Raw genomic sequence first — 14675 nt, forward strand, 5'->3', positions numbered from 1 at the left:
GAGAGGCTGTGAGGATCTAAAGTGATAATGAATTTGAAAGCACTTTGAAAAATATAAAGTAGAATGCAGTTATGAAGGATTATATGACCATTGAAGATTACATATCATTAAGTCAGTTATTAAGCTATCCTTGTGTACAAATAAGACATTCCATTAGGGGATGAACTTTGCATTGTTTCTACTAGTGGGGATAGATTTACGCTGATTCATACTCTTACTCTATCCTTTTGGGAATACCAACCGGAATTGGGGAACAAAGTTTGAACCCAGTTTATTTGGAATTCATCATGGTACTCCAACTGAGTTAACCAGCTATCAGTTATCTCTGACACATTGGTTTCATGTAAATGCCTACATGTTGCCTATACTTTTTGCTTACATGTATCCCAGAAGAGATGTGTATGGGGTGTATCTCCTTAAGCCAACAAGGAATTTTTTAAAAGAAAGAAGAGCTAGACTAGGGAAGTTGCAGGGTGAGTGGAAATCTGATGACAGGTACCTTAGTGGAGCTGTTCCTGTCCAAATTACTGACTGTTTCGGAAGGCACCCCACATGCCAGAGCGTGGTAGCTGGGGTTGGAAAAGCACTGACCATGGCTGCTACTTTGAGACACATCTGGGAAGAGAACAAGGTGTCACACAAACACCCCCATCCCCCTGGCCCAGGGACAACTCATAGCACCAAAACATGACTTGGGGAGGACCCAAGAGTGCCTCATAAAGTTAGCCAGCCCCCCAACATTTCTCCAAGCTCCTTAATGTCCCAAAGGGACATTTATCAAGACCTTCCCTCTCCCTCCCAGAATGCCTCCTTGGGTCACATAGACTGGACTCTTCGGAGTGGAAGGTGACACCAGGATGCCCTTGGAGCCTAGCACCCTGAAGGAATGAGCCTACATGTTCTAATCCGTGCTCTACTCAGGTTGCTTCGGAACTAGACCCCTTCACCCAAAACCAAAGAGAGTGTGGCACCAGTAGTAAATTACACGTTTGGATGATCCCTCCTTATGTTGGGAGGAACATGGAAAGGAGAGACGTAGACACAAACCCAGTTCCCTCTTCCTTCTCCCTTCCCTCTCATTCCCTGCTTCTGGTGGGAAGTGGGAGAAACTGGCTTACCCCTTCATAGAGAAGACAATTCTTGATTGTTTAAAGGAATGAGAGCAGTCCCCAAAAAGCTACAATTTGGGTTGGTTTGTTTTTTTTCTTAGACCTGGAATTTCATCAGTGTGAGGAACTCCCAGTAGAGGAACTCTCTTTAAATACACCGATACAGATCAGCAACTTATCTATATATTTTCCAGTTATCTGGTGGCCCTGAGACCTTACATAACTGCTATTTTAGGGGGAGGACTCAATCCGAGGTTTGTCTGATTGCAAAGCCAGCCCTCTACCCACCATGCCATCCTGTCTCTAAGTGTACAATATTCAGATCACAAACCTCTCTTTCCATTTGCCTTTATATCCTGCTCTGGCTGATAGAAGCCTGGTTCCAGAGAACTGGGAAGGCAGGCCAGGAGCATTCTGGGGGATTATCATGGATAACTGCTGCAGGATAGCTATCTGAAAGCAGCTCCAACTGAAATGGAGAAGTCCACAGGGAGTCCCCAGGCTAGAGTATGTGAAGTTGTGACAAGTCTGTGGTGTCCCAGAGTGTGTTCTTGACTCTGCTGACCCCTCGTGGAGGTTTCCTTAAGTGAATTCAGAATTTAAAAGCAGGGCTTTGTATGCACACACTAATGTGTCTTAGCTGACTGACGGGAAAGAGTGTTGGAGAGGTTAGACATAATGAAGGAAGAGGGACAAGGACAGGAGGTAAGGGACAGAAATCAGAACAAAAGAAGCCGAGGCTGGAGAAGCATGGGGGGAGGCAGGGGGATAGATGAGACTAGGGGCGACAGCAAGGGTGGAGAATCGAGACACAAGGGGAAGAACTTAGAAACAGGGCAGGAGCAGGCTGGGATAATTTCTATACTTTTCTAGATTAATTGAATCAAGGAAAAAAATGACATAAGCCAACTTTTTGTTGCTTGGGTGATCTTTGAGGGAGGTCAAGGCTGGCTGACTATCCATCTCTGACCCCTGCCTTAGTCACCCATATCTTTTTCTAGTCTCCTAAATGTGCTTGATAGGGATTTTACACTTTCTTGGCCAAATACACCCTATTCTCTCAAAGTCTCCTTCCTGTTCCTTGTTCTCTCTCTGCAGCAACAACAAAAAAGCACAAAGGTGGTTGGGAATACAGAAGTGTAGGTAACAGGAAGTAGCTGGCTCCAGACTGAGGTCATCTCTCTCCATAATCAGTATTAGGTTCTGTCTCCTTTCAAGTAGGCTCTCCCCCCTTTTAATGTTGTGCTCACCATTCAGAGGAGCATTTATTCTGGGAGGTTCAAATACTTTTCAGATAGTGCTGGGACCCACCAAAGACTGAATGTACCAAAGACCATCAAAAAAAATTATGCTGGGGAGGTGATAGGGATGCTGCCCTGTTTACCTTTCCCAGGGCTACTTGAGAACAGCAAGACTATGTGGACACTTTGCCCTGTTGTCTAATCTCGGGGGAGGTTGACTGGCCAGCTTTCCCCAGAAGGCTAGAGAACTAGTATTTTTATAAAAATGAAGCCTTGTATTGGGTCATAAGGGAGTATAGGTAGTGGGGCACTGGGAATTGTTTGGGGGTAGTGGTGTGGAGGGGAGGGAAGGTGAATTCAGAACAGCCCCCAATTGACTTTCAAGGCTACAGGCTGCAATACTCCTCCTCCTCTCCCCTCCCTCCTGGAATGTCTGACTCAATTCCTCCTCTGAGCATAATCACAAGACGTAAATTTTTGGGAGAAAAAAGATAACTGAATTGCAACAGCCAGGATCACCCCCAGCCTTTGGATCCCAACTCCCTCCTGACTTCAAAATCTGACCTCTAGCCCCAAATCTGACGTAATACCCTGTTGGGAGGACTCTGCCAAGTGAATTTTCACAGCTGACACTCTCTCTGTAGGATTTTGTGGAGTGTGGAGTATTTTGGGAAGGTCCTGTCTCTATCTGGTAGAGGGACTATTGCCTACAAGGGCACCAGTCCCATGTACTCCTTACCTGACAGGGAGTAGTCAGTACTGGTCATTCTCATGGCTGGTGTGTAGGACACTCGAGGCATGTCATTGCCTTTCTCTTTCTGCGTCCGCCGGTGCCAAGCAAACAAGCTTAGGAGGGCCACAATGACCAGTAGCAGGAGGATAATGCCGATGACGGCCCCCACCGAGTGTCTCTCTGAGCCCAGCGCTGGGCTGATCTTGGTGTAAGGATTCAGCTCTTCCATCATGAGGGCAGCTGGAGGACAAGATGTGTGCAGATGAAGCATAAGCCTTCAGGGGAGGATTCCTGCCCTGTCCCTCTCTCTGACTTCCTCGACCTGATTTTTCTTTTTCTGAGTCCTAAATACCACCTGTCTACTCAATAAAATCATTTTTCCCCTTTTAAATATTATTAGTCAGATTCTGAGTCTGGAGGCAAGAGAAAAGGAATCCTGTCTTGGCTGCCACAAAGGGTCTACGTGACCCTAGATGGGTTGTTTTAATTCTCTAGGTCTCAGTTTCCTTGTCTGTTTGAAAAAAAAAGGAGTGCTATCACTTTTCCTTTCTACATCTCTGAGGTATTTTGAGGATCAAATGAGTCATACATGAAAGTCATTTGAAAAGTATTAAGAATGATAAGAAAGGTAAGAGTTATTTATTGCAGCCTTGGAAAGAATATAGTTGGCTCACAGTGTGTGAGGACTGTTTTTGATAGACTTAGTCTTTCTCAGCAAGGCAAGGACCTAAAACATTTCCGAAGGACTCATGATGCAAAATGCCAGAGAACGAACTATGAAGTCGGAATGCAGAATGAAGCAGACTATTTTCTCCTTTGTTATGTTTTGTTTTTCTCATGGTTTCTCCCATTCGTTTTAATTCTTTTATGCAACATGACTAATGTAAAAATGTGTTTAATAGGAATTCATGTGTACAGCCCATATAAGATTGCATACCATCTTGGGGAGGGAAGGGGAAAAGGGAAGAAAGAAAATTTGGAACTTATGGAAGTGTTTGTTGAAAACTGAAAACAAATTAATAAATTTGTTAAATTGGCTCTTTTTTTTATTCATTTGTGGATTATTCACTCTAGCTTTTCGGTGGCAGATATTTCATCCTAGGCTGGCTTCCTTACTATCCCCAGCAGCTTCTGAGACTCCTCTTGCTGGTGGGTACCAAGAAATACAGAAATCATGAGCCAAACATGATGAGGAAGGCAAATCAACCAAGAAAAATCCTTACATTCCCTAAACCAAACAAATGTCCTTCAACTCCATTTTGTTAGTGTGGATAATGGAGTATAAACATGAGTTTAGTGGATTATCCATCAACCCCCAAAGCATGACTTGCCCTAGAGGGTCAAAGAAGAAGGTTACCTGTGATGCTGATTTCTCCGTGTGTCTCCCCGTGTATTACTGCCTATTTGCCCCATAGAGGACTTAGTATAACTGTCTCTTGTCACCTCAATAAATACTAATAAAGTGTTGCAACAGAATCAGGGATCATGGACTCTCAGTCATTTCAAATTAGAAGTTCCTCTAAGGTGTGTGTTAGCTGCTGACAGTCCCTGACCCACCTTTCATCTTGGATCCTCCTTTCTCTCCCCCGGACCAAATCTAAGGCCTCTCTTCCCTTCCTCACTTAGTCTTATCCCTAGGACCTTCTCTCTGTCCTTCCACCCCAAGCTAGGACACTTCCTACAATGTAGAACCTTCTCCCTGCCCTCCCTTCTCCATGCCTTATGTTGTTGGGACCATGTAATCTGTCTTACCTTGGTCACACCTGATGCCTTTGAAACCCTGGCTGCAATAGCAGGTACCAGTGACATGGTCACAGGTGGCATTGTTCATACACTCACACAGCTGCTGACACCCATAGCCAAAGGTTCCTGGGGAACACTCTACAGCACAGACAGAATCGATAAGATAGATACACCTCTCCCACTCCCTACTCCACCCAGGCACATTCAGAGGAGCAAAGGCTGGCAGGGATAGAAGTCGGGGACTCGGGATGGAGGCCAGAGCAGTGTGGCACAGTGGGAAAAGCATTAGATAGGGAGTCAGAGGAAAGAGCTTCAAATCTTCCCTTATCAGCTGTGTGATTTGGGCCAAGTCATTTAACCTCTCTGGGACTCAGTTTCCTTATTTGTAAAATGTAAAGGTAACCTTTGAAATGCATTCCAGCTCCCTATCTATGATCCCTTGACCTCAGGGGTGCCTCAGTCACAAATTCTTCATGAGGCTTTTTACAGTTAATCATATCTCCTCCTCCTCCTCCGCACTGGACTGTACCGTATGATCCCCAGGGAAGGAGCCCAAGCATGCCATTAACTGAGTTTCAGCTGCAAACAGATAAGGAAGTAAAGGTCTGGGGCCTGTAAACTGGACAACTTAGGGCATGTGTGTGAGAATGATACTATTGTAGGGGCACATTTATTCTGCCTCTGTAATGTAATATCCATCTCCTTTGTATGACAATGTTGGGAAACATTCCCTGATCCCTTTCACAGAAGAGGAATTCTAGGTGACTGAGATACTTCTTTGTCTGTCCATACCTGGTTCTTTGTAGCTCTTTTGTCTATCACGTTTCAAACTGTAGGAACTGGCCTAGAAAGGGATGCCTTGGATGTTGTAGGTTCACCACCCTAGGCACTAAGTCTTGCACTCTTCAATTTTCCCCTTCCCCAGCCCTTCAATACCACCCAAATGCCAGCCAGTCTCTGCCTCATATCTATACCAGCCAAGGGCACTGTGACACTGTACAGAAAGCACATAACTTTCTGGACCCCATATAGGCAGCAGTTTCAGCCAATGACCTTCTTTCACCTACCAGTATGAGTGGGCACAGCCCTCTCTTTCCCCTCCTCACAAAGCAGGAGATTATACTATTGAGAGTTGGAATGCTCTGAAGAACCAGAGGGCTGAGGGGTAGTCTTAAGAGCCTCCAACTATTGACCTCTACCACAATGGTAAGAACATCTGTAGGGGCATATCTATGTCTCATCTGCCTTGCAGTGGCAGGTCCAGAACTGTGTCCTAATCCTGAGGACTGACAGGAGGGATGATGAGGGATGTTGAGCTAGGATTGCAAGCTCTGGCAGGGCTTGAGGTCAGGATGCATCCCAACATCTCTCCTGAGTTTCAGACATTCTTCAAAAGCCTGATTGACACATGGTTCTCTGGATCCGGGGTTCAGGTACCAGAGATCAACAATCACCATAAGAGGCGATTTCAGTGCCCAGGTCATTTGCAGCAGGTCAGTTTCCCCCACCCACCCCCAGGTGGTGATGGGTCGGGAGAGCATCAGAAATAAGCAGAGTTCAGATGGGTTGTTGGAAGGAGCTGAGGGACCCAGCCCGCCCTCCTCCAGGGATGGCACCCAAGGGTTTGGTAATGGGGTTAGGACAGCTTACTCTGTTCACAGTGCCGCCCTGTAAAGCCAGTCCGGCAGGAGCACTTGCCAGTGATGTGGTCACAGTCGGCGCCATTCTGGCACTGGCACACACGCCCACAGTCCTTCCCATAAAATGCCGTGGGGCAGCCTGGGAAAACACCCCAGCCCCAACAGTTACCCCCTAGCCTTGGTACTACCTCTCTTAGGGGTCAGGTTATAGAGGAACCTCTTAGATCTCACACTGAACACATGAATATGAATAATATGGACTTCCATCATTATAGCACTGCACAGATTACACAGCCCATTCACAGATGTGATATGAATGGGGGACCAAGAGGGATAAGAGGGTTTTATGGAAAAAAACTCTGTATTTCGAGTCTGAGGATGTTAGTTCAAACTAGTTACTACCTATGTGCCTAGGCCCTCAGATGAAATCTGGGCCATCTATGAAATGAGAGGGCTGAACTAGATGAAAGTCCCTGGAGATCTAAATCTTAGAGCTTATCTATACCTTGCTCACAGTCACATGGCTAGTAATCTAAGACTTCTAACAGGGATGTGACGGAGAGGGCAAAAGTTGGTTCACCTTAGCTGAGTCTTGTCTAGATGCTGGTTTCCTTGGTGTGAAATAAGGAGACTAGACTAGACAGTCTCTAGTGACCCTCTGATGGTTACCTCAGCTTTACTGTTGTCCATCTATACCCAGTCAATGAGACTTTGAATCAAGAATCCTGACCAGAAAGCCATCTTGCAATCTACCCATGAAATAGCTGGGATCAGGTTAAGCTCTAGTTTCTATCTCCCTCCCATGGGAGGTCAGGCTGGATTTTTGTTTCTCTCCATCAGCACCCAATGTCAAAGGAATCCCTTCTGCTGTGGCATGCGGTGATGGATTTCCTGAACTGTCAGTGGAAATGCCAGAGCAGATCAGTGAAACCCCATGGATTTAGTAGGCTATAAAGGTGAAGGGGAAGGGAGGGAAGTCACTGACTTGAGAGTGGGTATGGGTCCTCACTAAGAAGCTCCATGGAAAACAAGGGCTAACTCTCCTTCCTGAAGGGGCCTCCCCTACCTGGGCTCTCCCAAACCCAGCTGAGTTCTCCTCCACCCTGCCCCATCTCTCTCCACTCTCTCTCCCCTCCTAGCTGGTGTAGGGAGATGCCCTGCTCTGTCCAGCAGAGTGCAGCATGTGATTCCAAGAGGTAGGCCAGTGCTTACGCTGTGTGCAGAAAAGCCCTGTCCAGCCTGGGGCACATCGACAGGCCCCGTCATCTGCACTGCACCCGGCCCCATTGTGACAGTTGCAGGTGTGGAAGCAGGCAGGACCCCAGAACCCTGGTGGGCAGGCTGTAGAAAAGACACAGGAGGGAGGAAGCGAGAATGTAACAAAGTGTGACGATGGGGGAGATAGAAGAGAGGGAAAGACGGAGACTGTCCCATCAGACACAAAGACATAACCTAGTTTCCACATTCTCACATCTTTAGTTCTTCCACAGCATGGTCCCCCAAACCAGGGAAGCTAATCTGTACCCAGAATTCCCTCCCCTTGCCTTTCTGCCAAGCCATGTCAGCTCCAAAAACTCTCCTCCTCCCCGAAAGCTTCTGAGATGAATGTCATCCCATTTTGCATGTGCTCCATTCCTCATCCCTTGATTGCTTATGAAGTCACCAAGTACTCTATCTCTGTACACATGTACTCTCCTTCCTTGGATGTTCTATAAATAGCGTACATGCTCTTCTGTGGTTTCTGTGTATTTGAGAGCTTACTCCAGGCAGGGACTTTTGTCTCCTCATCAGAGTAGGTCTTTTTGAGGATAGAGTCTAGCATTTCTGTTCTAAGAGTGGCCTAGTGAGGGTGGGGGGAAAGGGAAGGATTTTCATATAGGGGGTCTGGGTTCAAATCCCATATCACTCTCCCAGTGACCTTGTGGAAATCACTGGGCCTCACTTTCTTCATTTATAAAATGAAGTGGGGTAGACAAGATGATGTACTAGGTCCCTCTCTGCTCCATGTCCTATGATCCTAATAATGGAATGACTGACTGATGGAGACAATCCTCCATCCCAGAAGGATGTCCCCTTCTACTTCCTCTCTGGTCTGCATGCCAGGGGCTCCCCATCACCCTAGCTCAGCTGCTCCCTCCCTGCTCCCAGCTTCCAATTCAGGGGATATTGGCTGCAACAGGTGGTGGTGGTGGGTTTGTATTCACGAGATAAACCAAAGTAAGAGGATACCTCAACTGAGGCAAAACGAATGTCCTGAAAAGGAAATTTGAGGCTGTGGCAGGAAGGGAGGCCTTTGGGGGCAGTGGGGCAGTGGGCTGAGGCTTATTGGATGGGTCCCAATATGTCACTGCTAAATGGGAAACAAGAGAGGCCCAGCCTGCTTACCTTGTGTACAGTCCTTGCCAATCCAGCCAGGAAAGCATTGGCAGGAGCCATCCATAGGACTGCAGGTTCCATTGTTGGAGCACGAACAGTGCTGAGCACAGTCCTTCCCAAATCTTCCTCCCGCACACACTGTTGAAGCACACGGAACCTGTGACTGACCTTGCCCCACCCTACTCCCAGCCAACACACACACACACACACACACACACACACACACACACACACACACACACACACACACACACACACACACACACCCTTTCCCCAGGGACCTCGTTGAAAAAGTTTTTCCTCATTCCCACCATATTCATCACTGCCAGCACTACTGTCACCACCACCATCATCGTCATCACCATCCCCATCACTTTTACCACCATATTCATCAGTGCCACCACACATCCATCAAAATTATCATTGGTAAATTAATTGTAGGCATCAATCAATCAGTGAACAACCATTTATTAAGCACCTCCTATATGTCAGGCCTTGTGCTGGTGCTGGGGATACAAAGAAAAATGAAATAGTTTCTGCCCTCAAGGAACTTACATTCAGTCAGGGAAATAACCTTTTATCTAAATGAATATGTGGAAAACCTGTGTAAGACAAATGTAAGATAAATTTTTATCACACATGATCAGCAAATTGTTTAGATGGGAGTAAGACAGAGTGAAAAAGCTGGGTGTTCTTAGCTCAGAATAAATCAAATATGGAGGACTCAGGCTAATTGATGTTCCCTGCATGACTATTCCTGTCTACCTTGTCTGCCTACAAAGATGGGAGGTATAACAGAGCTCAAGACTTGGAATTAGAAGACCTAGGTCAGATCCTGAGTCTGCTGCTTAATCCCATACAACCTTGGGCAAGTCACTTTCACCTTAGTTTCTTCATGCCTAAAATGAGAGGACTGGATTGGATGATCTCAAAGGTCCTTCCATTTCTAAATGCAATGAATATCTGTCATGGGCTGGCACAAGGAAGGGGCAAGCAGAGATTTGGCTGAGCAGAAGATACAACTGCAGAAAGACAGTCACCTATGTAGCAAGACTGATCTCTGGTTCCCACCCTCCTCCCTACCCCAATCCTCTACTTCTGCTCCATCAAACTGTAAACTCCTTGAGGGCAGGGACTATTTTTTGCCTCTTTTTATATTCCCAGTGCTTAATACAGTGCCTGACACATAGAAGGTACTTAATAGATGTTTACTGATTGATTGGATTCCCAGTGCCTAGTAGGGTAGGATGAACATAGAGTTTTTGAACACAGAGGCTATTATTCTGCTTCAGATTGAGGAAGCAACTTTCCTACTATCCCAGCTGGGTCCTGTCTTAGAGTTAGTAATTTCCCATACCCAATTCCTATGTCCATAACCTCTACCCTTCCCCCAGCCATTGGGGCTGCCTATCATGTCGCTGGTGATTCACTGATCTGCCCTGGCCTTTCCACACACAGCTCAGGAAACCTGGTTTCCAGCCTCAGGGCAGATGGAGTCCCTCTGACTGTGGATACTGTTGGAGAGAAACAAAAATCCAGCTTAATTTTCCATGGGAAGGCAAGAGAGGTTAGCTATCAGTATAGTCCTATCTGTTGCCCAGTCTCATCAGTGCCTTCCCTTCAGAGTTATGTAGAATCGCTGAATTTTTAAGCTTGAAGGATTTAGCTAGACCAACTCTTCATTTCATAGATGAGGCCCACAGACTTCAAGCAGCTTGCTCAAGGACATATTGCAAATCATTGGCAAAGAACCCAGGTCTCTTGCCCCAACTATCCTTTCCATCTATAAGGTGCTTCCTCTAAACAACCAAACCATGAAACCCAGACTGAAGCAAACTGCACTAATTTGCTGAGTCCCAGGGCTAGGCACACTTTTCTCTTAAAAAAAAAACAAAAACAAAAGAAAAAACCACATAATTGGTTCAGTAAATGCTTGTCCAATGACTGATTAGAGGTAGGAATCAGGGAATCAGGAGAAAATTTCTGGAGTGGAGGCAAGTCAGACTAGAAGACGTCTAGGTCCCTTTCAGCTCTAAGATCCTAGGATTCGGTAATCAGTGCTCCTTCCTCACAAAAACCTCAGCATCCACCTTGGGGCTTGACAGTGGGCAAGAGCTTGGGTATGACCCATGTTCATCCCTCTGCCTTTGGCTCTTCATTTCCTCCAAATTAAGCCATGGCTACATGGCCCAATCCCCCTTTTTTTGCTACCTCTATTGCATCTGGAGATGGATTTCAGAAACCCATCTTGCTCTCTACTTCAAGGAGTACAAAGATTAGAGGTGTCCTCTTCCTCAATTCAACATTCCACTTTCTTAATAAAACAGTTCTGCTCCATGCTTTGAAATCTTCCTAACATGAGAGAGACATGTTCAAAAGCTCTGTCTGTACTACAGTCAGTCCAATACGTTAATTAGTAGATTGCTTGAGTAAAGAGGAAGTTGGGGGAAGGGAGGCACTTTGGAGGAAGAAGAAAATATTTAGTTATCTTTAATCTATGTTCAATGATTTTGCCTGAGCACTGTCTATAATTTGTAACCCCCTGGAAAGCAGGTCATTAAAAAGCGTCAGTTCAATTTTTCACAAGGTTTGAGACTTAACCAGGGCAGTTGCCATTAATAGTAAACTCTATTAAATCTATATGTAGAAAATACTCATTAGAGCGAGGGACAATAAATCTGACAGTGCATGATCCGAGAGACACTCCTCGGGCTGTTTAGAAGCTAATTTAGACCCAGCCTATCTGTATCGACTGCCAAGTCTCTGATGTTTAATAACTAAGCTTCTGAATGTCAGCTTATGATTAAGTCATCCTGGAAAGGCAGGGGCTCATGAAATTGTGACATGGCAGCTCCCCAGGGGGCTAATGCTTCACAAGCCCCTTAAAGCATGGAGAGGTGAACTTTCCACTCATGCATGTTAAGAGACCACACACTACGAATGAATGAATGAATGAGGTCATGGCTCTTTACCCATGAGTAGAGTAGACTGACCCAGGAAGTCATGAGCTTCCCATCACTGTGAGTATTTGCCTGAGATGTAGTGGAAAAGATCTCTCAATGGGTGGGAAATTGGATTAGGTGACCTGCAACAGGATTTCAGGCCGGAAGAAATCTTAGAGAGGACCTAGTCTATCCCTAACCTTTATTTTATAGATGAGGAAGGAAGTGACTTGCCCAAGGTCATCTGTTCTGGTTTGGTATTTATGTGTTTGTGTGTAGTCTCCCCAATACAAGTTCCTTCAGGTCAGTGTCTGAATTTCCTCCTTCCCACCCCATCCACACAGAAGGCACTTAAAAAATATTTGCTGATGATAATATATTAAATTAATATTCAGTTGTTAGGGATTGCTTACCTATGTTTTGCTCTTTCTGTCTCAATATTCTCAATTGTGTCAATAAAAGTGTGCAAGTGTTTAGGAATTTTTGCCTAGATAGAAAGGGCTCCTTGTGTTGGAGGCAACAAAATCTCAAATCTCCTTAGATCATGTGCCCATTTGAGGAAAGAGGAACCTGAGGTTCTGAGAGATAAAGGGGTCACGAGATTCAGAGCCATAAGGGACCTTAATGATCATCTAGGGAAGTCCAACCGCCTTATCTGTGGTGTAGCCTGCTGGGAATTGGATGGGGGAGGGGCTCTATATGCAGAATGGAAATTTCAAGGGTGGGGGAGGAGGAAGAGCAATAGTCAAACGAGGGGCCTGAGACCTCTTTCAAGGTTCCTCACTTGTAAAATGAGGGGGCTGGATTAAGGGACCTCAGAGGTCCCTTCCAACTCTCTATAATCCAATGCCGCCAAAATCCAGGCTCCTTCTATGATGACTCGATAGTGCTCCTTGGGGTCATGTACAAAATGAAGACCTCCATCCAGTATTCCAAAGTCCTAGCTATACCTTAGACCCTTCCCATTTCTGGCCAGGCCTCAGCTCTACTCCCCCCACTCCTTCAGCCCACTGTGTTTCCTCCCCACAAATTTGGTACCTTGATTGCAGAGGGACCCGGAGAATCCAGGGAGACAGTCGCAATGGCCAGTGACGTGGTGGCAGGGTCCACTGCTGTGCACACAGAGTGGGCAAGGCTGGTTGCAGCTGTGACCATAGAAGCCAGGGGGGCAGACTGAATGGTGACCAAGAGATGGCAGTTAGTGGGGAAGGGGGTCGAAGACTCACCTGACATTCCTAAATGACTGCATTCAGTCAACAAACATTTCTTAAGCACCTACTATGTGTCAGGAACTGCCCTCTGTTTTTCCTCTTTTTCCCAACTTTCACAAATCCACTGCCCTGACAAGGGTGAGGAGCAAAAGAAAACCCAAGGGAGTTGAGGTGCAGGATGTTGGTGCCAGGGGAGACCCTGATCTCCCACCTCCCATCGGAAACTTAGGTGAACAGGGTCACTTTCTCTAGATAAAGAGCTTATTACGGAGTCCCCTTCCAATAATGACTTTAGAGTGGCCTCTTTTGAAGTTGCTAGGAGGGACAACAGGGAGAGAGGAGAGGAGAGGAAAAAGCAATGAGACTTCCAGAAGAGCCCTACAAATGGAATCCAACTTGAAATTAGGGGCCTCTGGGCCCTAAGGCCTCTCTGAAGAGGGGATGCTTCCTGGGTACCAGCTTAGAGACAAACTGGAAAAGTAAGGGAGAATGTGTATGAGATTATTTTGTAGTATGTCATGGAAAAGAACTAGAAACTAAAGAGGTGGCCCATCAACCGGGGAATGGCTGGACACCTTATGGGAGGTGGACGTAATGGAATATGATTGTATTGTAAGAAATGACCAAAGGGACAGTCAGAGAAATCTGGGAAGACTTTTATGAACTGATGCAAAACAATGTGAACAAAATCAGAAGAATTGTTTATACAGTAACAACAGACAAATAGCTTTGAAAAACCTAAGAACCCCTATTGTTGCAATGACCAGCCATTATTAATGGATGAAGTGATGACCTACATCTAGACAGAGAGGAGGGGTTAAAATGTAGACCCATTCATATATTTTAGGATACCAGCCAATATAGTCATTTGTTTTGCCTGACTGAAAATTTGTTAACAAGGGTTAGGAGGGAAATAAAATAGATGTTTGTTAATGGAAAAAAAAAATGAAGTTGACATAATTTAAAAATTAGTCCCCTCTATTAGGGGGCAGGGAGACTCTCAAGAGAACCTGGGAAAGAGAGGTTGAGCTACAGGGACTGTCCTTACTTCTTTGGCACAGGGGTCCCCGGTAGCCTGGAGCACACTCACAAGTCCCGTCTTCTGGGGAACAGGAGCCACCATTCTCACAGCTACAGGAGATGGAACAGTTGGGACCCCAGTGACCTGGGGGACATGTACTATCACAACGGACACCTGGGGGGTGAGGAAGAAACAGATGATCTTGTCACAGTGTAGAAATGCAGTCTTTAGTACAGAAAGATTTATAGGTAGGTGAAGGCAAGGGAAAAAAATCCCAAGATTTTAGAGCTCCTCATGACCCCTCTCCTCATCTTATGGTCAAGGAAATGTTTAAATGACTTCTTCAGGGTCCGACAGAGAGTAAAAGGGGTAGAGCCAAGACCTGAACCAAGCCTAGTATTCTCCACTATTCCTTGGTCATAATAGGGGTGGGGAAGGTCAGGGTGGGTCCAGGTTGGAGGGAGTCTGAGTGAGAAGGAAGTTGGATTGGAAGCAGAGGCCAGAATGACAACCTGCTCAGACCTATGAGCACCTGCTCTTCTAGTCCAGAGGTTCTACACGTCTTGGGATTAAACAGAGCATCCTGTGGGCAGGTGATGGGATCAGGAAACGTGGTTCTTGTCATGCTGCTTGGCTGACTCAGAAACTCCTGAGCTATC

The 14675-nt window shown here is 45.9% G+C and overlaps 1 protein-coding gene across 6 annotated transcripts in view; it reads right to left on the reverse strand.

Annotated features, from left to right (window-relative positions):
- Window positions 1-14675, reverse strand: part of MEGF11 (multiple EGF like domains 11) — a 475650-nt gene that overhangs the window by 16446 nt on the left and 444529 nt on the right. For 3 of the 6 annotated variants that reach the window (XM_072614449.1, XM_072614439.1, XM_072614462.1), the window contains exons 15-22: window positions 14044-14190; window positions 12823-12957; window positions 8852-8980; window positions 7679-7807; window positions 6477-6605; window positions 4836-4964; window positions 3090-3323; window positions 500-615 (exon numbers count right to left, since the gene is read on the reverse strand). In XM_072614449.1, coding sequence (XP_072470550.1) covers window positions 500-615; window positions 3090-3323; window positions 4836-4964; window positions 6477-6605; window positions 7679-7807; window positions 8852-8980; window positions 12823-12957; window positions 14044-14190 — 1148 coding nt within the window. Of the gene's footprint in view, window positions 1-499; window positions 616-3089; window positions 3324-4835; window positions 4965-6476; window positions 6606-7678; window positions 7808-8851; window positions 8981-9023; window positions 10357-12822; window positions 12958-14043; window positions 14191-14675 lie in introns of those variants that run through there. The other 3 variants (XM_072614460.1, XM_072614458.1, XM_072614466.1) reach the window with 3 other exon arrangements.

The sequence above is a fragment of the Notamacropus eugenii genome, chromosome 1, assembly GCF_028372415.1.
Source record: "Notamacropus eugenii isolate mMacEug1 chromosome 1, mMacEug1.pri_v2, whole genome shotgun sequence".
Lineage (NCBI taxonomy): Eukaryota > Metazoa > Chordata > Mammalia > Diprotodontia > Macropodidae > Notamacropus > Notamacropus eugenii.